At 40.7% G+C, this 25,681-nt stretch overlaps 1 protein-coding gene across 1 annotated transcript in view; it reads left to right on the forward strand.

The window, feature by feature from the left end:
• The first annotated feature begins 2,044 nt into the window (after positions 1-2,044).
• LOC139140355 (uncharacterized) overlaps positions 2,045-25,681 on the forward strand; it is an 81,169-nt gene continuing 57,532 nt past the window's right edge. Inside the window, exon 1 of the mRNA XM_070709557.1 lies at positions 2,045-2,466. Coding sequence (XP_070565658.1) covers positions 2,340-2,466 — 127 coding nt within the window. The 5' untranslated portion in view covers positions 2,045-2,339. The remainder of the gene's footprint in view (positions 2,467-25,681) is intronic.

Raw genomic sequence — 25,681 nt, forward strand, 5'->3', positions numbered from 1 at the left:
TTTTTCCCATTGACAAATCCTACTCTCACCTGATGTTCTATAATTCAAGATAATGTCTAACATAACGTTGTCCGCCATTCCAAATTTCAGCGACGATGCCCACGCCTTCCCCGACGTAACGTGTAACTGACAGTCGCAAACAAAACTATTAAATTGATACAAAACTGCGCGAAAAAGAGACGCTGACTGCTCGAAACTTTTGAAAGGATAAATTAAAAGAAAACAGGAAAAAGTTCCACATTGTTTACATCTATTAAGTTGTGATTACATCAAGCTATCTCGGTGCATTTCCCTTCGAAGTATGACCATTTGAATTTTTTTGAGCATTTGCATTTTATTCCAATTGAAAATAAATGAAAGAAAATTGGCACTTTCCGTACGTCACTTTATCGATGTCTTTCCATGAGTTTTGCACTCATGCTTACTTTCGCATCGCGTACCCCACAGATTCATCCAGCCCCGATCCCATGCAGCATATTCACAGACTGGCGCATTATGAAAAGCCGAGTCGGTCCTATCCGTTATCACCCTGCAAACAGATGCCCTTCATCCACCACATTTGTACGATTGAGTTGAAAGGTCATTTGGGCGTCATTTGTAGCGTTCTTGGCCTTTAAAGGAAATCTGCCGTCTGTATCAACAGCAGCCAGCCATTGACATGCACTGGAGGGGTGGGAGAGGGGCGCACACAAAACAGGATGCGAGCGCCGCCACAGCTGTATCTCTACGGTGTGACCGACGTCCCATGTGTAACTATTGATGACACACATCGTTTACCGTATGACGAAAATTTAAGGAGACCAACTTTAAAGCCCCAGTAGTACAGCAACTTTTGTGTGTTTGCACAATTTTCCTGGTTGTAAGATACTCTCATTACACTGTATCGTTCTGCTTCAAAAATCCTGTCGAACTGCCGATGGAGTGTTCAACTCGTGAACACAGCTTTACAGTGTGTCACATTATGTCCAGAATGTCGCCGTCATCGTATATACACAGCTTAATTTCAGACTGGACATGGAATTCAATTTTGTCAACCATTACATACTATACACAGCGCGTTGTATTTGCAGAGAGAGAACTTTTACATTTCAAAAAACTCAGGGATAAAGGTGAAAAACTTTGCTTGCTGTTGTAGAAAAGAATACACGGTAAAAACAAAAATGCAATCAAAAATATACAACGGCTGTGCGATTGTCAGATAAATCTTTGCCCAAGAAATGGTGTTATCAAAACGTCACGTCTCATGTAAGCATGAGTAGTGGCAGTAGATTACTGAATGACATAAGACTGAACATTTTGCAGTCAGCATAGTAAAATTGAATTCTTAAATGAAAGTAAGATCACCTAAACGTATAGCTGGCAGAAGGCAACAGGGTCATTCGAACGAGGACTGCATGTGGAAGTCACTTTATCGAGCTCGAAACAAATCGTTTACTGAGAGAAACATGCATCAATTCACACCTCTTGTCGGGCTGGCCAATCAACTTCGTTCAACGTGATGATCGATATTTTCACCTAATTAAAAAAATTATTAGAGCAAAACAACGGTAGAGCGACAGTACAGAATGCCGATATTACAGTCGAAGTGAAGAAAATTAGCGAACACTTGACATCGAGTTACGACTACTATGGTAAAATTTACACGTTTATTTAGTACTGTTTTTTGTTTTTCATTTTCCGGTTACGCAGACTGGCATTTTTTTATGGGGTAGGGGGGGGGGGTTCAACTTTGTGAAACAGTTTATTTTTTGTGATATGCGGGACTTTCCTCCGAAATTTGCTCAAATTTAAGCAAACATCACTTTGAACAGAAGGGCAACAGTCGTCAACATTATTTCTAAGAATGTGAAGATCTATAAGCTTTCCTCGAGACAACAACGCATGTCGTGACGTTTATAAGACGCATGCCATTGCCGCTGAAACTCCCACGCCTTCGACGAGCAATGCGTTCGCTGCCATAGCAACGGGTATGGTTACGAGTGCGCCACCTTGTGGCCGAGGGTAGTCACTCAAATGATTGATCCTCCCACCCTTCTGCATGACTGGGGAGCCTACTATTGTGTTTAAGTGTTCGATTCGTGCTGTTTGTCCATACAAGTCTTGCAGCGTGAGTTTTTTTACGTTAGCCTGCTTTGATCTCGTCGTTCTGCCGCGGATCAATGCTGCCGTAGCGCCGTGTTTGTCTGTCCGACTCCAAAGAATGCCTTCATTTTGTGTGACATCACTTAATTTGTAGGAGTTTTAAGCGACACCGCCTCCGGTATGTGGAGAGCTTTGCCGGCGGCCGCCAGTGAATCCCTTGGAATACTTGTACTGTTTGAAGCGGCACGGCAGCCGTGATGTCAATCCATTATCAGTATCAGCACCATCACCACCACCGCCGCCAATCGGCCGGCATGGATTCTCTCAAAATCAGCGAAACTCTCCGGGGCCAGAGTAACGCATCCATGAAACTGGTCAAGACGGGTGAGTACTGTGTTATTAGATCCCGCTTGTGCCGTCTATATTACCGTGAACTGAAGATGATCCCGCGCTGATCAGCACGACTGTACTGCGCAGCGTGCTGTGGCATTCTCTTCAGTTTCTGCACGAATCCCACAACAGAATATACACTGCACTGAATATATAGGAGCCAATAAGTCGATAGGTCTATTAAGACACGGATATCACATTGCAACAACAGTATGTCGAGACAGATGCCTGGCCCCAGCAACGTCGCTTATAACTCTACCGAAGCACGTCGCTATCGTCCCAGCCATCTGTGAGCGCATTTTGCCTTGGAAAGAGATTTGTTCGTCCATGTACATGTGTATACAACTACCCTCGTGACAATTCAAAAAGCGTTAATATTTGCGGTTCACAAAAGCGTCCTCGAGGATTTAATTTCGTTTTCTAACGGTTTTTTTTTCGGGGTTGGGGAGGGGGGGGGGGGTGGACTAATCGTTAAGGTACAGTCGACGCACATAAACAATAATTCCAGTTATGTTATACCGGCTCATTCTCAGTGTTCGGCAATACTAATTTACTCCATCGTATTTCTGTCGGGCAAAGTCCACTTTCTAGTTATATAGGCCTATTTACCTGAACAATATATTGTACATTGTGACATCCCCTCCCCCCCCCGCAATAAAATAATAATTTACCAAATTTAGTCATGATGTTTTGCAGATGCCCGGAGAATCAGACCCAGCATTTGTCTAACGTCAGATAGTCGTTTTGCTGAGGAGATCATCACCACATGTTTGATCTTGTCATGTAGGGGTCGTCGCTGCGGCTCGCACTCCCACTCTCGCAAACTCTCGCGTTCCTGGGAGTGTGTCGAATCGGAAACAGGTCAACGCTATATAGAAACAAGGCAAAACATCATAAATGCCCGCATTTAATGCGATATGGAAACTAATGCCAAGCTGTGAAACGCTTCATTTAAAGCGACCGAATATTATTTAATCAAGGCACGCTAATTGCATCAGTCGTCCCTAGCAAATTCCCGAAATGACTATCGCATAGCGAGAGCATAGCTTGATCTAGTGTTCACTATTTTGAAAAAAACAAAATCGTATCTCCAGTTGCTTTGTCAGTGCACCGGTTTCATTACCAGCTGTCAGAGCTGTGTCGTTTGGACGGTTTAGGAAGGGCTCTTTGCTGTGTAATGGAGTCTTGCCGTCTCATATAACCCACTGCCTAGCACTAACGACAACCCCATCCATCATTAATCATATTACTATACAGTGCGCATTGTTCGAACTCTGAAGAACAATTAACTCAAATAAATACACCTTCACAAAATTTTCGGCCAAATCCGCCTGAAATCAATAGCCATTTTAGCCCTGACAAGAGCTAACTCAAAATATTTAGGTACGGATGAGTATTCTAGGTCAAAATAATTTAATGGAAATCTATTCATGGGTCGTAAATTACCGCTCGAGAGAAACAGCCGAGCTAGCAGACGACACAGTTTCGTAGGAAAGTTGAGCGTGCGCAACAGGGACGTTAGGAGCAGGAAAATGGCGAGTTTGACATTTTAGTCGAATGTGCATGACAGACAATAATTGAAAAAATAAGAGTGGCGACACAGAAGCGCTCTCCTTCGCTTCTTTTGTCATTAGGCATGCTCTTATCATGCAGTGTAGCTATGCCCAGAAGTTAAACGTGTCGACTTATTATGCCAATAAATGTCAACGGAGAAGATTTCTTCAGAGTTTTCACATTGATAGAACTTTTCAATACACTGCAATGATGCGGCCCTCAATCAGCCAGTGCGTCGCGTCTTGTGGTGCCTCACTCTTCCACCAACCAAACAAGGTGACCCTAGGTCGCGGAGTTCGTAGAGTTTAGTGGATTCCCACCCCCGCTTTTTACTGATATCTCTTTGCGTGTTCAGTGAGAATAGGTTGGACTCACTGACTCATTGTATGATTGTGTACGGCAATCATGATCGTCTGCATTTCTGCCCTTTCCCATGCCCTATAATTATCCGAAACAGTTAATAATGCTCATTTAATACTACATCATGACTATGTCATTTTATCATTTTTAAGTAACATACATAAATACATAAATGCATACATATATACATACATACATACATACATACATACATACATACATACATACATACATACATACATACATACATACATACATACATACATACATACATACATACATACAGACAGACAGACAGACAGACAGACAGACAGACAGACAGACAGACAGACACAGACAGACAGACAGACAGACAGGCAGGCAGGCAGGCAGGCAGGCAGGCATGCATGCATGCATGCATGCATGCACATACATACATACATACATACATACATACATACATACATACATACATACATACATACATACATACACTTGCAATCAATCAATTTATCCATGTCAGTTTCGTGCAATTGCTCGAGAACGATCAGGTTAGCGAGTTCGGTACGTTTTAGCGTTGTAATGTCTTGGAATGTATTTTCCAACATTCAATCCCTTCGCGACTCCAGGGCATCGTACATTACATGACGCATCACCATGGTTACAACCGCGACACTTCAGCACGTCCTCCGCGCGGAGGTTGCGTTTACATAATCCCCAATTAGAATGGGGCTAATTAAGACCGGATTGCGGTCGCATTACACCTGCATGACTTCATCAGGCGTCGCTTAATCGTTTAATTAGTATTTCCAAGGTCCTGGTATTGTTTCCATCACAACAAGTTATCACGCTCACCGATAATTTTTTGTAACAAGATGTCATGAAAATAGCGGGTTTCGGATACACCAAAGTACAATGTATAATAACCAATCTCAGCGTAGGCCAAGATGTATATATGTGGTATTCTTTGTGCCGTATTATTAAAGTTTTTGATGCGGAAGCCTCAGATCCGACATTCCCGCGCACCTGCTTTCCGTACCGATTAAAAGCTTGACAGTCACCCTGTCTCGCCGAAGGGAGGACTTAGCTATTACAAAATGCAGTGAGTCCCAAATTCACTGAGGTCAAATTGCGATTGTATCATTTGGTTCATGAAATATTACAAATTTGGCAGTCACTCCGATCAGGGGGGTGTTGCAGTAGCGCTAGTCAGAAGCAAAAACAAATTACATGTTCTTATATTTTGCGACGGTTAGACGATTATTAATGGATTCCGAAGCGCGTTTGAATGCGCAGTAATTGTCTTGTCAACATGCGCGCGCAATCTGCACTTGTTCAGTTAATGCCTATACCCGTCGTTCAGACATCAGAATTTGAGCCCAGACTCTACATTTTATCTCGACGAAACGCTGATTGCGTATTTACTAAGCCTATAAGCTTAAATTCATACTGGACATTTAGGCTAGAACATTTGTGAAACTCGAATCGCAAAATTGAAGTGGGAGAACCAAAAAGACAGGTTGATCTTCCTTAATATCGTGACGTTAACATCTCAAAAAAAAAACAACAAAAAAACAAAAAACAAAAAAACAAAACGAAGACAAAAACAAAAAACACCAAAGCGTGAAAACGGTCTCCTCTTCCATGTTTTCACAGTTCAAAGAATGCCAGTCGTGACCTCAAGTGAAAATAACAGCTACAATATTCCAATCGACCTGTTGTTTACGAACCGACAAAAGGAACATAACATTAATATTTGAAATAAAAATCAATTGTACATGTTATGAGCGCTTTCTTAATCGGCGCCATATTTGTCATCGAAAATTATACGCTGTCCGTGTCCTTATCAATGGTTTCATGGCCATATTTTTATTTATTTTCCATGCTCTATAATTTGTGTGCCTTCGTAGCTGGGACAGCGAGCTCAGTTTTGAATTTGTAAAGTTAAATGGCACAAGTGGTATTTGGCAACGTAGGCGTGCTTGAAGACTGTAATCTGTCACCAGACGTATGTACATCATGAACAAGCGGCGCATAAGTAAGACAAATGGAACCACTAATCATACCCTTAACGTATGGAAGTTTCAAGCATGGTTTTTGGGTTCGTTGGACATGGCGGCCACGGATACCTGCTTGCCCTTATATTTCACCTTTGTACCTGAAGGCACGTTGTGGTTGTATTCTTTGGAACAGATCTCGCTTATCCCAAGAATTGTAACGCACAGGGACAGTGTTTCTAAACGTTAGCACCGTTCTCAATAGACGCCCACGCTGTCCAGACCGACAGATAAACTCCATTCTCTTTTGTGAATATTCGATACGATTTACTAGCCTCACGGGAAATACGATCGGTTGGCTAGTGTGCTAGTATTCGACACCGTTCGATTTGTTTTCGAGTATAAAGGAACCTCGGATTGAGTGTTTTCGTTTCTATAATGCCGCCTTAGTTGTTTAACCAGTTGTTTAACGACCAATCTAGTAGGAAATAAAACATGAAACATCCAGAACCGTCATTGAATTTTGCGTAATTCTACCCCTTGATTAGATTGTGTCTCGCAAGTGCGAAACGACGTGACTGCGTCCGCTCGTATCTCATACAGCGATATGACTAAGTCGTGACCACTGATGACGAGGTGTTAATGATTTCGTGAATTCATGTTTATTATGATATCGTCAGTACTTTTATTGTCACCTTATGGGAGTCCGGGCGTCGACATTTCAACTGCGATACAATTCCTTATCGTGACGTACTTTGACGTCACGGTGGCTAATGATCGAAATATTTCCCGTCGTTCTTAACACTGTCGCCTTTTCTCATTTGCTCATGGCCATCGTGATCGGATAATGTTTTAGTAGATTTTGGTGTTGTCTGTCTGTCTGTCTGTCTGTCTGTCTGTCTGTCTGTCTGTCTGTCTGTCTGTCTGTCTATCTCTCCGTCCGCTCTCTCCCTGTGTGCTTGTTATAACATTGACCGCGTCTTTAGGTGTTACTAAATTTCGCATCCCGCGCGCTACATTTGCTTCTGCCGACAGAAGTGCGTCACATTTGTGGCCGCTTTCATTCCTGCTACTTTTGGTCCTTTCCAGAACATGTAATGTTTCCATCGTTACTTGTTGGTAAACGAAGTGTACCATTTCGATCAATCCTGCACGAGTAATTTTTGAAAGTCATGCAGGTTTATCTACTTTTAATTTGCATATTAATAATAAAATGTGACGTCATCACGAATCAGTCCTACTTTTCCAAATCTATTTTTAACCACGCATCCTTCCCTGTCTGTCTCCACATTAAAGTTAATCCCATTCTAATGCTTCTGTCTTTATACGTGACTTGTTTTTTATATATAATTTATATAGCACATTAAAAATTAGTAGAAATTATTCATTTGTTACTGAGAACTGGTAAGAAGGATAGCATGTTAGATGACTTTGCTCAGATTCCACAGTAAAAAAAGCACTGCCTTCAATTCATTTGTACAAGATGCAAATGTCGCTTTAGTGCATACCAGCAAAAAAAACGCAACCACCAGCTGCAGCACTAGTTCTATCACATTTCGTGTCAATATAGATAAACACGTCATTGCATCTAGTTTTATTCAACTATTTCCAAAAATCAACTTCGAGTGTCGGCTCTCGTCTTTTAACCTTCGCTAAACTCATACAATGGTAGAACGAAACGATGTCTTCTTGCCAACAACGCACACAGCAATATCCTTTGCATTTCAGTTCTGCGCAAACGATTTCTCCTCCAATCTCCCGGATGTGCCCGTAGGTAGAACGTTATACATGTATATTATTGTGTGTTCAGCTGCCGGATAGGGCAGACCTGGGGTTTATGCATTACTCCAACGTTGGCGCACAGACCATCATTCTGTCGGGTAATTATGTAGAATGTCGGCAATGACGTCATTCTCTTACAGCTACGTCAGTTCGATCGGTATTCGCAACTAGTAGTACTTGTAGTTTTCAAATATTTTTCTTACCAAAGTTGAACCGCTATAAAGAAGTTGAACCGCTATAAAGAACTATAGAATGCATGCGCCATGAAAGGGAAATCTACAAGGGGAATATACGGGAATGGAATGGGTATTCATCGCGTACATCGAAATCAACAAACCAAAAATGTACTTACAATAAAAAGTCTAATTTGGGTCCAACGAGAGAGCACCGAACGCGAATAAAAACGCAGGATCATCGACAAAAAGTTTATGAAATCGGGCAATAAACGAGTCGGGAAACATGTCGATATGTAGTGCGAAAATAGAAAAAGCATACGAGTGTAGCAGTATATGTTTAATCTTGTCTGTAAAATCCATTTACCCAATAATACTAGAATAAAAGTTAAGTAAAAATTCGAATGTCTGTGAAAAAAAAACGATAATAACGAAAAATAAGGAAAGCCATGAAAAAATTAACTTTCAAAATCCCTACAATACATGAACACGAAAAACATATAAAAAACTTCATGTTACAAATACGCTATGAAGTGATATGCATGCATAGCAAAAGAAGTTATGGTGGCGCAAATATAGTATGTTTTTCATGACGAATTCAGTTTGTAGTGTGTAGAAGGTGTGAGCGAAGAAACAAACTTTGAAGTTTATTCAGGGCGAAGGATTTTCAGCTGAAATACTAAAAATGATACATCGGAGGGCATTTTATTTCTGATTGCCACGCGTAGGATTGATCCACGGTTTCGCTCCGTGATAGTTTACAGAAAATTTCGACCGAGTCGAATATAGTTTTCAGTTTTACTGACGTCATTAAGAATGCGATGAAGAGTAGGAAATGGACATCAGCCTAAGGATTGCGTAAGATTGTCGGGCGATTTTTTGGATCATGACTAAAATGAATCCTCGCTTTAATACTCACCCTGGGAAGCCTTGCTTTAATACTCACCTTGCGATAGACGATCAATACCTACACTGCTTTAGCTCTCCAGTGTGGGTGTACAAGGCGTATTAAACGCCTTTCGGGTGATAATTACAAGCAGTACTTGTTCGTTGATTCACTTGAGGTTACCTTCAGGCTTTCTGTGAGCATGGGGATGTGTGGGAGGATGAGTGTGAGATAAGACAGTGATTTGATACGAAGCGTCTTCAACATGGACAGCAAAGGCATCTTGGGAATGAGTTGGTTGCGTAATTCACCAAGGCGATCTTTTTTATTCCAGTTCTTATTCTGATTCGAACTACAACCAGTAATCTACCTACTCGATTTCTTTCGAGTTAAATATTCATTATGTGTAAGTTTTATAGTGATCTTGTTTTTGTAAAATATGTTGTTCTGTACATCTTCGCAAATCATGTCAAAGCGCCAAGAGTTCCACTCGTCAACACAACCTATATATAATGTGTACACTGTTGACAACCGGATTTTAGTCCGGACTAAAATTCATTTGTCAACAGTAACACCGCATATGGTATTCAATGAATTATGTTTGCATGGCTAACACTGCGCATGTCAGCATAGCTTATACAGAAGAATAGGAAAAGGGTACTTGCAAAGATATTGAAAATATCGCTCAAAGTTACGAAAATTACACAAGTAGTCTCTTTAATATAGATAATAACCATAGCAATGGAATCAATGACAACCGCAGGAGTAATGACCAAAACAACAACAATGATAATCATACCGATGCAATAAGTACAACATGATGATGATGATGTTGATGATGATGATGATGATGATGATGATCATCATCATCATCATCATCATCATCATCAACATCATTGCATCATCATCATCATCATCATCATCATCATCAACATCATTGCAACAACAAAATTCACAATAGCAATAGATTTTATTTTACTTTTCTTCATTTTTGACGTAATTGTTTAATCTCTGTGACACACCACGTTATCGGCGTCGGAGAAGAAACTGCATGGAACACGTGCATCACCATAGATTTTCTGTCGTTCTCGTACGATCGTATGGAATAGTGACATTTAGAATGAGGCCGAGGACAAACTACACGACACTATTCCCGTCGGATCAATACAACTGCGCTGCCATGATATCTGAACAGCGTTTAAAAAACGCGATTAACGTAAAATGACCATGGAAAAAATTAAGCTGTAAAGACACAAGTAGTCAACTATTAACCGGTTAGTTTAAATTTTTTCAAAAGTACTCTAAGGACTTGGTTATAATTCACAACCAGAACACATTTCACATTGAACCTCGACGGTATTTATTGCACATTTTTATAACAGGTCGTGAGGAAGTGATACCGACCCGGCAATTTAGACAGAAATAACACCCACCGTGTTAATTTCACTTTGCTCTAATTTTAAAAATAGATGTACATTCGCATCAGTAATTTTCTGTTACATAGAGTCCGCATGGCCCGTTATACATGGCCTACATACTTGATATCCCGTGAACCGCACCACAGGAAGTATGTATGACGATGTAAACTTGGCCGCCTTACATGCCCTGACAGAAATATGTCTTTTTTTTTCTCCGTCAGTTTTATGAACTGCTGAGGGGCTTGTCGATGTCGGAATGCGTGTCATTGTAGAAATAAATAATGAAAAAAATGTCGATCCCTGAACGGTTCCGGTTTCACATATAGTAAAAGTTCAAAAACGGGTAGATACTAGTAGAGCTATTAAAGATTCTTAAACGTTGCTATGTAGCCCCCTCGTGAGTCCCTCCCCCGCACGCCATCGATCTATTTCATGTGTATGTGTAAAGGAGGGTAATGTAAAGGTAAATTACGTGTGAATTGCTTGAATAGTTACCATAGTTACTTATTTCAGTTTAAACGTTTATAATATGTTTAATTGTCTGTTAATTTGTAATGTGTCGAACGTTGGTTTGGTGTGGTTCGAAGGAAGGCAGAGGGATTTTAGTATCAATGTAAATATATAGTTGTGATACTAGTGATGGATAGATAGATAAATAGACAGACAGACAGACAGACAGACAGACATATAGACATACATACATACATACATACATACATACATACATACATACATACATACATACATACATACATACATACATACATACATACATACATACATACGTACGTACGTACGTACGCACGCACGCACGTACGCACGCACGCACATACATACATACACACACACACACATACACACATACATACATACATACATACATACATACATACATACATACATACATACATACATAACAAACATATACAATATGTATACGTGCGAACGTATATACCACTTTCTGTAGTAACCTTCGGTATTTCATTTGTATGCAGAATATTTTCAAAACCTATATTGGTGTGTACGTCAGAGCGTCTATATTTAGCTCAAAATGATAGAACTCAAAACATGTACCCGTGAGCGGAGATATCATTATTTCATTTTGCTTCTGTTCAAATTTGGACTGGGCAGATATCGGAAATGTATGTTATTTGTACAAAGAACTAGACGCGTGTGTGCGCGGATAGCGATTCCCAGAATGACATTTTAATACGTGACACCCCTAGATATACCTCCTAACTGTTTCCATTTGTAGGAACACATTAAACATCGATATTCGTACAGTACAGAGCCTGCCCCATAAAATATCCCAAATCGAACCAAGTTGGTTTGTTCTCCAACACATATCTCCAATACATAATGCCAGGCGAACGAGATTATTTGAAAGCGTATTATTGACGTTCGTCGTTTTATTAGACTCAGACTGACTGTTTCAGGTGCTCGGCCATGGTTAAGGTCAGAAAAGGCGGAGCACCCAGTCACAACTGGATCTTATGACAGAACCCCATGGCCTGTGAGTGCAAGCGCGCCATACCAGCGGTATTTGCACGAGTGCTTCGGTGTATTCGGCGGCAGTTCGCGAGTGAAAGGACAGCCGAATACACCGCAGCACGAATAATAATCTTTTAGATTATTTGCATTGTTCTATTTTAGAACAATGCAAATAATCAAGTCGGAGTACATTTACGCGACCTTGGATGACCTTGGCCCAACTTCGTTGTGTCCGACGAAGTGAAAGACAGCCCGACGTTGTCCTTGTCGAGAAATCACGAACAACGCCGTCATCGCCATTACTAGTACCATTAATGAGAGATACACGTAATTTGGCAAATCTAAGCCTACTGGCCCCAAGCAGAGTACACGCAGGCTCGATGTCGCTGAGTCGCCACATACCACAAACTGCACTATAACATTATCTCCTTGAAGACGTGCATTTCTGTAACTTTTACAAGTGTGGAGGAATGTACATTCGGCGATGGCAGTTTTCAATTCCTTGCCTTCCATCGGGAACTGAATTGTATACGAATTCCAGTATTTTCTCTCTTTTCACCATTGTTCATGCAAATGTTGAATATGGACTTTAGCTCTTGTTTCAAATTAGGAGTCGGAGTTAGCTGAAATAATTTAGATTTGCTAAATTTTGGTATGAAATTTGGAGACGGGCTCATATTCACTGCATGCCTTGATCATCGTCCGGTCCACACGGCCAGATTAACCCACGTTATTTTGAGGGAGGGTCCCTTCAAGTTCCAAAATGAAACACCCTTTGCCTTTGAACACACACATTTTCGCCCCACGTTGTTTGATACCTATACTTATTTACTTCGATCTGGTAAAGAAAATTTAATGTCAAGATATGGAGCGACGTTCAAAAGCGCGGGCACAGTACGAATAGATGCTTGTACTGGTAATTAACGGTATCTTTGTCTTTTAGCATCGCCATTATGGTCATGATTATGCTTTCGCTGATGGCGCCTTCATCATCATCATTGTCATTGAATCCATCATCGTTATCGTCGTCACCGTAGTCGTCTCTGTAATTACTATCGTCCATCGAACACTTTCGGCTCCCGGTAGAAAGAGTGAACTTCTGGTCGCCTTTTCCGCCCTTGGATACCATCCCTACCAATGGCCGTCACTCTGCGAACATTCGTTGCGTACAGACATTTTGTAAAAAGCAATACGATGTTCATCTAAACCATCTAATCACTGCAAGCGACATGTAATTCAGGGAGCTCACTCGGGTGTTTCATTGATTCTATGGCTGCCAATCATCCGCCACCCGGGCTGCTGTTATTCTCGCTCGAAGGCAAGGTGCTCGCGTGGGCGTGAACCCCAGCAGCTGTGGTTTTGCGTGCTGTGACCGCAAGTCCTTCGCATCGGGAGTTTGTTTCTAGTACGCCACACACATTCCATGAAAGTTAACGAAAGGTAAAATGCGTCAGCTGCCATAAATATGATTCACACTTTCAATGACGCATGCTTATGAAAACTGCAAAGAACTGTGTTTTCTTCGCGAAGTAAACTTTTATCTGACAAGGGATATTTCAGGTCACTGACCTGCGTATTTCCTTTGTTAGCGTTTCAAGGATTGTAGGTGAACTTTGGCCACAACCCGTTCTTCGGACATTTTCATCGTCGCAATTTTTCACCAAAAGTGGACGAAATATAAGTTCCTGCGAAAATTTTGATTTTGTTTGCGCAAAGTAAAAAACCAAGAAAGCAACTTTAATCCGAGGTTGGTTCAGTCAAATTCTTCATCACGCAAACATTTTTACCCCGACTAGCCTCGACCCCTGTCTACATGTTTATGAAAAATCTTGTATAAAAGCTTTATTTCTGTATAATGTTGTAGCTCATATACAAAGCAAATTGTGATTAGTGAATCGTTTGGTCTTTCGTCTCCATTATCACTGCAAACCAATAGTTCAAAGGTCAAAGAGCAAGGTCAGAGATAATTTTATCTTAGCAACGTTAATAGTTCAAATTAGGTGTTAATCGAGAACGGTGACGAAAACAACATATGCTTGAATAATATTAAGAAAAATGGAGGTAGTCCATACACTTTATGAATGAACATGAGAATTGGAATGATGGTATAGTAACCAATAAGTCATGAATAGTAATTGTGAAATTTAAATTGTCGCTGGTATGCTCATTTAAGGCCTGTAATGATGTTTATGATTGGATGAATTCTTTTGTCTGTAGTTCATATCTGTTGTGTAGTTGAAGCCATGCCCTTTGAAGGTATTGTTTTAAAATCCATATTTCGACAGTATCACAAGCATTCTATCTCTCAGAATTGACTCTATGGAACGTCTGGTAAGTAATAAGCGGGTGTTATCTTTGAAGACTTTGAGTCAGTACTCGGTTTATGTATCTCGATGACCTCTCGCCAACGTTTTTCCAATGGGAGATGGTGAACATGCTGCGAGAAATAGGGGTCTGTACACGAAATCCACCGACCCCCCTTCTCATTGTTTATCAACGCATCCTCAATGCAGCAACGTATGTACATAGCGGCGCCGTGATCTCAAGTTTTTCGATTAAGTGAGTACGCAGCGCTACTCGAATTAAGGCCTCGGGGCGTACAGCAGTTAAACAAAACGACAAACCACAAGAGTTTTCCAGTTTATTGAGTATTCTTCAGGTCAGTGGTTCACGGTGAGAAAATTAAAAATTGAATTCCAACATGCTAGCAATGATATGGCCAATGAAGAGCGTGTTAAATTTAGTTGGTTAAGAGCCATCGGCCTTCCCCAGGCTCGTTGTTTAACCGCTTGATCAAGACACATGTGTTCTGTCAAAGAATACCCGGTAATTAACCTATCTTGGAGTAACATGAGTTCATTTCATCGACAAGGCAATTGGTCTTGGCTCCCATTAATAAACCTCTTCTACACGCGACTCCAGAGCCTAGCCGCTACAAGGCTATTGACTTGAAGTGAACCGATCAACGCAATTTCTATAGTGATTTTCGCAAATCCACGACTCGTATGAATCGTAATTTCTATACGTCTCCAACATCAGGGCGTATATGATGTAGTTTTGCCGCGAAAATTGAGTTTACTAATATCCCTTTGTATCGGCGTTTCCTGTCTTGCACCGTAGTCTCCCTGTCCGTTGTTCTTGTTTTCTGACGTTCACTCCAAAATTTGACAACTACATAATCAGAAATTGATCGACTGTAGTTCACTTTCTTACCAAAACCTAAATATGAACCTCTTACAACGTCGCAACAGTTGTCAAGGTTATATATTATTCTATCATGCCAATTTAAGATAAATGCATGTTTTCTCGCTCTACGTTGTGTCCAAACTAAGTTATAATTAACCTATGGTGTTTTAATCAACAAATTATATATTAGATATTTTTTAAGATATTAGAAAAACATGACGGATTTAGTTAACACGCCAACATATCTTAAATCTTCCCGTCATGACAGGTAAAGATTTAAAGTATCCTCTCTGACCATACACTGTAAAACTCCCCAGGCAACATAAAGTTTGGTCAAAATTATCATTTGGTGCTGAAAGGCGTGATTTTGAAACCCTGGGCTTGCCATTAAAGGTATACTGTCACCTGTTCCAATTTTGCCACAGTTACCATGGAAAGAAAAAATCTAACCAATCACAGAATTTAAGCGGGTGGCCGCTTTTTAAAAACAGCGCCCTCAGATTGGCATTTTGAATACAAGGAACGCCACTTTGACCAAATATGGGCATATTTAGATTACAGGTGACTGTATACCTTTAATTTTTAACTAAAATGCCAAAAATTTCTATGACGGTCACAGTGGAAACATGCAAGTAATTCACATCGCTCAAAATGGCATATTTTAATTTGCAATATAAGACTTGTATACGATCAAAATACAAGGAACTAAACAATGGTACCAAAGTACTTTATTAAGCCAGTAATTTAAGTGTTGCAACCGATTTGAAGTTTGAATATAAACCGAAATTGCAGCTGTCGCCTTGATGAGGAGGGTTAAGTATTGAATGTACCCAGAAACATACACCCGCGCTTCATATTCGATGACTCGACCGTCAGCTGCTTGTTTTAGGTGTTACTCACAGTAAAAGAATGTGCTAAACCGGGACGAATGGTTATTTCACAGTTGAACAGAACCAACCAATGTTATAATGAACTGCTGCGGCTTAATATGATACAGATGCCAGTAGTTTAACGACTGCACTCGACTCGGAGGGCGAGGCGTAAAATGCTGCAGACGACACTCAGGAGATGATCACGTGATCGGGTTATTCGATTTTTCTGGGAAAGTGATAGAAAAACTAACCCTATCATGTCACCCTTTTCGAGCCAATGGCCACCTGCATTCTACACTTTCTCGTCACGTGACGTGTTCTAGCCAATCGCGACAAGGAATGAGCACGTGCTATTTTATAATGATATCTAACCATGCTGACACCGTGACAATTTGCCACGGTAGAATTTCTTGTCAAAAATGAATACGTGTGAACATTATGCCAATGCTTAAAGCGTCTTGTCTTCTCTTCGATTCCAACAATGTTTTATTTGCTTATCCGTCTGAGGTCATAGTTTGTGCATTATCATTCACCTTATTGCAGTTCAATCAGTGTCTACCTGCCTATGTTTCTAACAGTTTCTCAATAGCTGTCGGTCTGCTGTAACACATCCATCCTTCGAGTAGATTGTGTGTAGCTCTGTTCATGACTAGCAACTCCCAACAATCTGTTTTCTGTCAGCTGTTTCTCCGTCAGTCGGTGTCGGTGAGCGCCTTTGCAACTACCAGACTGACCATCCACCATCTCTCCGTAGCCATCGCGATCGCTGATACGCGCTTCATCTCGTGGAAGAAGCCAAGTCGTCAGTTGCGCATGCGCATATCCAAACAATTTTTGTTCACAAACAGTGATTTTATCAAAAGACCATTAGCTATTTCAAATCAAAGAGAGTGTGATAGTAACTGTCTGACCTCGCCGAAATCGAAGTTTCTATCCTTTTACTGTCCATGAAGATATCGGTTAATCCTACTACATCACTGGAGATTGTCTTCAGAAATGGATGCACCATGCATCTTGTCCGCGCGTACTTTTCTTTGGCTGTATAAAGTCGGTCAGATGTTTTTACCAAAAATTAAGCTAATTTCAGAATTTTGCGAGCGGAGTAATTATTTTGCATCGTGAAAATATGATAAATACCTTTCCGATACACCTTACCCAATATCTAGTCGATAGAAATGTTGCTAACAACGCTGCTGCTGTACGCAAATGATGCGTTGGACTCCGCTTCGCACATGCGTAATTGACGACCTATCGACGCCTGTTTGGCCACATCAGCCTGCTGTGTGAAATAAACAGCATTGCAGGTACTAGGACAACGACAGAAATATTATTCAACAGGGGGAAAAACAAAACAAAACGAAAAAGTACACCCATCTGCCAACATTTTCCCGACACGATTGGATGGCAGACAGCCATTCTGAAAAAATCAGTCGGCAAGGGACCCCTCGACAGCAAACGGCGTCAGTACAGAACTCCCTGAGCAATAGAAAAGAAAAATTGTTAAACTAGGCGTAAAATGTGACACTGCCGAAATAGTCAAAACCTTGGTTTGCTCTCAAAAGGGCAGATTTTACTATGTTCAGAGTATCACTTATTCCATCTACCGTAAAAAAGATGTGGCTGTCGGCAAATAAATTTATGTTTTATGGCTCGATTTGTCAAAGAAACATCTCTGAATAATTAACAACATAAAGGGCAACGAACGTTTTGATGTCTTCGCCGCTTTGCACCTGTATCTTCACAGCTATACCTTCGAATTTAGCATCTAATTATTTGCAGTTTCTTTTTTTAAACGACACCAGAAGAAGGAAAATAGGACTCGCGCCTTGGCAGGGTGACGGGGGGGGGGGGGGGGGGGGGGGGGGCGTATCCATAACTTATTTTCGCCGTCCTTCAAAGTTATGTCCAGATGGTATTTTGAACAACTTTTGAAATGACCTTGAAATGCAACGTCGTTGTTGGATATCTTGTTTCATCAGGACGACACATTTGTAACAAGTAAAATGTACAATGCTTTTCCATTTGGCCAAAAAAGTGACAGTTGGGCGTTGGTCAATTTTGAGCCATCAATCACACAAACTGACACTTGAGAAACATTCCTTCAATTTTATATTTCCCTCCTCCTTCCTCAGCATAAAATTCACAATTTTTGAAAACTAATCTAGCCGTGACGCACATATATGTGCTCTGACAACTTTGTGAATCGCACACAGTTTTTTCATATTTTAACTTTTTATTCAAGCAAGCTACTTACCTACGAAGTCTGTCATATTTCATTTTGTTGGAATATTGTGTTCCGTTTTGTTCAGGCTCATACAAAATCGCTGTTACGATTTTTGACATGTAGAAAAGGAATTTTTTAAACTGAACACAGGAATTTCGCGTTTGTCAGTTTTCATAATCTATACTGCACTCCATACGTCAACCCTTAAAAGATTTTATTTTGCAACTACAAACGCCGACATTTTCATTTTATCATTTTTTCTTCAATTCACCATTTTGACAGCGTTCAGTTCAGTTCGCCATCCAGTTCCCTTCAAGCTCTGAGGCCACTCTTGTCAGCCAGCCTTTGACCGCCATAGTTCTCACTGGCGCGTTTTCGGAATAATTTTAATCAGCGTGCACGAAATGTTTCCGGTCAAACCAGGGTCAAAACAAGTACACTCCATAAATATCATCTCTGCCCTGCAGCCATTTTATCTCTTGACCCTGTCTTCTGCGACCGATATTTCAATCGTTAAACACCAACTCGTCGCGGGGTTATATATCTGATCACAGTTCAGATGTGTCCGTGGTCTGTCTGTGCGACTATTTCTAGGGTTGCAAAGGCACATAGTACGATAAATTACCCTCAACGAATCTCCTTGATCTGCACCAACTGCTGTTTCAACACTAATGAGCTCGTATACTTAACGTAATTGACTCATTTTTAACCTCAAAGTCCAACAAAATTGCATTCTCGACAACGTTACATATGACATTCCAAAATTTATGGGCATCTCACATTTTGCAGTGTATCGCACTTGAAATGAATAACTGAAATGGCCGGTCATTGTCTGTGAGGGCTAACCTGTCAATTTCATTCGTTATAGCCATGCAACCGGTTTCTCTATTCTCATTCCAAGTACCTAATACGGCTGATTACAAGACCATCTGAAACATGAAAAAAAATTGCTATCTTCTGCCAAAAATGATCCCACGATTTTTGAGTTCGCTTAAAATGTGCTTTGATAATATTTGACAACCCTCTGAGAAGTCCCGTACAGCGTGGTTTACCCAATTTCATAATGCTATATCCGTTTGCAGTAATTTCAAGTTTAACGAGGCGTACGGTTGGAATCGCTCCGTTAATTATGACATGAATCAATTTCAGTCCTTCGAGTAGGCCTACATCTCTTATTGAAGCTGGCTGTGACGGTCAAGTAAGGGCAACAGACAGAGCAGGGCCATGGATGCCTGGAGTCGAGATGTATACAAGTTGTCGGTACGCCTCGCTATAAAAATCATTATTGTTCGCTGTTCGTTTTTTCTATGTAAATGCCTTAGGGCATATGATAAGACTATGAAATATTCATGGACTGTTGGACCATGCCAGCTGTCTAGTAATCTCTTTTTAGTCTCTGGCTCTTCAAAACAACGTTGTTGTCGAGAATGACCTTGAAATTGCAACCAGATGCATGTAGTAGCCCCGGATGCTCAGGCTTGTGAGTAAGCCCTTGGTTTGCAAAGAACATGCAAAAGGGATCATATCTGCAGTCCGTGGGGGAAACATTTTCATCAAAATTTCGCTATTGACGGGAAATAAAATGTAAAGGGTCCCAGGACGATCGCTTTCCTGCTGTCTGTCGTCCCGTGGAGCCCAACGTTACAACCTTCGCATTATTTGATATCTTGAGAACACTTTAAACTAACAAAGTACAATATTTATGAGTGAGTGGGTTTCAGGCTTATTTTATGTGTGCTCCACAGTACGCATGAGCATAGAAACTTAAAGCAGGTAAACGGATCAGCAGATTGGTCGCCACTCGGGTCTGCTTTTGGTATAGTGCTTGTTCTCTCTCTCTCTCTCTCTCTCTCTCTCTCTCTCTCTCTCTCTCTCTCTCTCTCATATATATATATCTGATGAAATTATGACAAAAATTCGTATAAAAGCGGGCACTTTATGCCTTTAACAGAATTGCCACATGTCAGCATTCAACTGTTATACTTCAAAAGCAATCTGCAGCCGAACATCCATCCAATACTCGAAGGAGACATCACTGCAGCTCCCTGTCGCGTGATAAATGAGCGAGGGACGAGAACGAGTAGTCGTTTTTTTTACGGTGAGACATTGGTGCTCCATTCGTTGAGGGTTATTCAGGTGCCGCCAACCAAGCTGTTCGTGCAAAAAGGTGTTCGTGCGCAGTTTTTTCAGCGGGCGGGCAAATTTTAAAACTAATCAGCGGGCGGGGAGAAAAAATCGATATTTACTGTGGGCGGGGAAGAAATTTTATTATTTTCAGTGGGCGGGGAGAAAATTTTGGACATTGGGTACCTGAACATACGTAGAGGGAGGGGAAAACCGTAGTTGACTGAAGTTGAGGAAGAGGGGAGCAATGTTCCAAGGTATACTGCTAGCTGCTCGCACGGTTTTGCGTTGATCTGGGTTGCCTAGTGGGCATCTAGTGAGCAATTGGGAATTTCAGTAGTGGGGAGAGGGCAGTGGGGAGCTTGAATTGTTGTGGGGAGTGGGGAGCGGGCAGACCATAGATACTGGACGGCAGTGGGCATCAAAATTCAGTGGGAGGGCATATTTTCCGTGTATGCCAGTGGGAGGGCAGTTACGAACAGCTCTACTTTCCCCTCCAAATTTTAGGTCAAGGTCAAAAATAAGTAAAATTGGTATATCAGCCTTCAAAACATGTTTTGTGATGATTTTGCGAAATTAATGAAATTTATCAGTTGGCGGCACCTGGTTATTAGAGTTTGTGAAGGAAGGAGCATCTCGAATTCTGATGTGATTAATACGAGAGAGCGACGCCAAAAAGCCTTTATTTTTTAATAAGTAACGGTGTCACCCGTCCCACAGTTGTAAATAACTAAACACTGCCATTGTTTTCATCTGACTAAGCGATCATATTGATGTAACGAGGGACTTTCCAGCAAATTAATGATACTACAAACCCATGCATGCTGTCCGTTAGGGTAAGTGATATTATCGCATGCTTTCTATCGGATCTATAGGTTCCGTGAGAAAATGAAAGTCAAGTAGACTGCAGGTTGAATTTCGCGGACATTTTTTTCCGCCGCCAGAAAAGACGACCAATCAGTGCCGAATGTGAAGAGATATTCTGGCTTATTAACTGCATGGGACGTAATGGGATTGGATACACCCACACAATAAGTGGGTGGCGTGGCACTTCACTGACATACTTTTTTTAGAGCAACATTTCCTATCAAAGATGACTTGAAACCCCCTGTATATTTTTAAAAAGCAGAGCGATTTGGTATGTTAGCAATAATTTACTCGAAGGATGAAGAGGGTAAAACTTTGGGGGTAGATTTTGGTTGCTTATCTCGCCAAAATTGAACCGTTACCAAATATTTAATCTTGGATTAATGAATTAATGAAAATTGAATAAATATTTGCAAAAATGTGATTTTGAGCAAAATACGCAGTGCAGTGTGCAACGCCACCTTAAAGGCAGCTTCTATATGAACATGATTCAGATGTTTTGTTTCGAATTTTGCAAACTTGATTCGGATATAGGTAAAAAGGGAGTAAACATTAGTTGCAGTTTTCATGCGAGATGGCCATTTACTCTACGCTTTAACTTTGCAAATGCAGCAAACGTTCACGTGATCCTTTCACAGCTAGGTAAATGCCATTGTTTAATTTTTAGGAGTTTTGAAAATGTCAAGTGGTCTGAAGGTAAACCTCCTATAATGGTCGAAGGATACAAACTGCATGCAATAAGGTGTCTCATTGCCATACGAACTGTAAATGAATCAACATGGCAAACATTTCAAAATTCAAAAAAGCTGCCTGTGCGTGCAGATGGTGTCCTTCGGCCGGAATTTTAAGTGTTGTACAGTGGGCGCGGGGGAGGGACCTTCGGACCTTTGACATTTTAATAAAATCAAACAAGGGTATTTTCCTCCATTTGCAATACATGTGACAAACACACGCACAGGAACGATTGAAAGATGAGAATAAAAATGAAATAATTTAACAAATCTTTAAAAATTTGTAACAATTAAAATTTTACAAAATCCATGCTTGTTCTACCATAGACCCTATGGTTTTACCGATTTATTTTGCTATTTCGTTGTGTTTGCTGATATTTTCGTCTGCTCATCAAATGTGAACTTATTAATTTAATATTTCTCACAACGGTGTGTTGCATATATTTTGATTGTCGCCTAACAACATGTTATTCACGAGCGCATGCCTATACATACATCTATACACATGATCATATTAAATTTGTGTTCGAGCGGAAGACAGTTTACTCTGCAACTATATACGTACAATCCAGATGTATTGCTTTCGAGACACAAATGCAAAAATGTCAAGGGTCAAACACCATAAACACTTAGTATGAGCAGAGGGCAATGGCATTTACAAACTCTCCTCTTTAATATCAATAGGCAGCACACACGCTCCAAGTCTGGGATGGGTAGGACGTTGAACTCCGTCTCTTAGCAATTGGTGTCTTCATAGTAAGAAGCGGGCGAATAATACTGAAACGTGGGCGAGAAATGTTCTCTCGTATTATTTGAACGGTTTATTGAAGGTAGATATTAACAATGTGTGTACAATTACGCCTAGGACTTCACAAATCGTTACGCTACGTTACTAGGGAATTAATAGGAGGCATTTGTGCGAAAACTACGATAAACGTCACATATTAGTCTACATTTGCAAAATTATCGCTTGTTATCGCGCTTTCGTCAATGTTTCTAACATAACTTTACTCCAGTACAAGAAAACATAATGTTCCAAAACATATTATCTATTTGCAAGCCCGACCTAAAGATAACCTCTGTGATGATAGAAATACTAGTTAACTTTTTTTCTTATTCGTTCCACTGGGTTTAAAGGAAAACCGTCGTCGGCACTGCGCCTGTGCGAGTTTCTTGTTCACGAACAATGTATTTCTTGCCCGATACCTAAATGCACCTCATCATCATAGCTGCAACATTAAAATTATACGATGTAGATTATGACAAACATGTTTTAACTTTCATCAATCACCATCGTACCTTGGTTACAGTGTTTACATTGTTTGTATTGGTCCCATACGACCTTTGAGCGCAGTTAGAGGGGTAGGTAGGGGGTAGAGAGGTTTATCTCTTATAAAATCATCAGACATTTACTTTGCGTTTACAAGGTATGTTTTTGGGTCCTTTGAAGGAAGATGACGCATTTACGTAAACGTTATTAACATTCTTCACGTGACATTGAGAATATCACATAGACTTCAAACAAATACGCTTGAAGAGTAAAATAAAGCGATTAGTGAGATCACTGCCAGTGAGACAGCTTATTGCAGAGTGTTAGAGCGTAACTCTGGACCAGTAAATGTATGAACCCCGTACTTCCATCTGGTGCTCTGCCGATAACGACCGGCAACGTTCACGAGGCGATTCCCCCGATGGCATTAGGGATAATCAAATCAATTAAATCCATTAAGGGTGAAATATCCGTTAATGCTTTAATCCTAATCACAACAACCAATCCAGGTTCTGACTAGCGAAGAATGCGGCGGCCCCCATCTGAAGCCTGCTCCTTTGGGGGGACACTTTTAGCTCCAAGCAACGACATTGTTATAGTGCTGAGATACATTTACGAATTTATGTGTTACCACAATCGTGAAGATTTCAGTCTTGCCAAACCTCTTATGTGTCCATTATCTTCACAAGCGATACCCTCTAGGCACAGACGTGTTTTCGCTGTACTTTCTAAATATACATACTTAATCCACACAAAAAAATACCCGGTGAATATTGCTTATCGCATTTGCCGCGTAGTAAACATTTGGATGGCTGTTGGCGTAGAGCTGATAATCGTAAGCGGAGTTCAACTAAAATGAATTTAGTTCACCGTCAGGGGTAACGCGTCCGGCGACGATTGGTTGACACACAGATATCCTCTATGTAATACTGCGGATTCTGCAAGAACAACATGCAATATGATGTAGTTATACGTAGAACGTTTTGCACTAGTGTTATCAAATCATATCGATGGATCAGAATTCGTCAAGCAGACCAGAATATGGAAATGACGCTAATTTGCTCATGCGTCTCATTTTCCTACCTACTGTACCCACCTAGCTACCTACCTAGCTACCTAGCTACCTAGCTACCTACCTACCTTCCTACCTACCTTCCTACCTACCTTCCTACCTACCTACCTACCTAACTACCTACCTACCTACCTACCTACTTGTCCGTGGAATATTTGCATTAGAACGCCCCTTACTGTGACGTACTCGGGGGTCTTCGCGACGCGAAATCCTAATAAAGTCCAGCAGATAACACATGCAAAGAAAAACATCAGTATTTCTAAATGGAAATCATTAACTAATTAAATGACGTAATCATTAATTAATTAAATGACATGAATAGCAATTAGGCGCTTTAGTAATAATTATCTGCTTCGTGACATCTGCCAAGACTTTACTCGAGGAAACTTCTTCATAAATGTAAAACAAATTTGTGGTTTGAGACTCCACATGATAGAAAACAGTATACTTATCAAAGGCATTTCACAAACTAAAAAGCTCTTCGATCATTCTTACGTCCTTATACTTGCTTATCGTTCATTTGTATCCCTTTCACGGTTGTCAGTTTCACATTGAAATTTTAATATTGTGTGTTGATTGGCTTTCAAAATTTTCAACGACAGCAATACGATCTTTATTATTTCCTCTATTGTTCTATTTTAATTTTTAATTTGCGCGCTGTTATCTGGCACTTTCATTCTTGAAACAGGGGGGTGGAAACATCTGTAGGAGGGACGATTTCATCCAGGGGTGCGGTGACAATTGTGCAGATTAAAAATGGCCGCTGTCGTGTTTGAGTAATGTTTAACTGTAATTTTCGATTCCTTTATTTTTGTACATTAGACTAAAAACTATGCCACGTGACTAAATCACCTTTGAAAGAGTCCTTGGCCTATCATGATGCGATGTAATTTTGCCCTACATTTTAGAGAAACCATCGTCTGTCTCACGTAGAGGTGAGTGAACTCTGTGAGATGAATCATTTCAATGCACCTGCCACACTGCATTCGTATGGTATTTGCGAAATGAATATGGTTCGAAGCCCTTTTAGGTCTTGTCACCGGCACTGTGTTGCTGTTTCAAGTAAGCCGGCTTCGAGTGCATTGCACTCAAGGACGGCAGTAAGGTCAACATCGGTCTGAACACTCTCCTACCCCCACCCAATCCTAAGTAAAGCCTAGTAAGAGGATTCCAACCAGCCAATTTCGAGACATCGTAAACTCAGGGTGGTTTTTACGTGCGAA

The sequence above is a fragment of the Ptychodera flava genome, chromosome 9, assembly GCF_041260155.1.
Source record: "Ptychodera flava strain L36383 chromosome 9, AS_Pfla_20210202, whole genome shotgun sequence".
In the NCBI taxonomy this organism is placed as follows: Eukaryota; Metazoa; Hemichordata; class Enteropneusta; family Ptychoderidae; genus Ptychodera; species Ptychodera flava.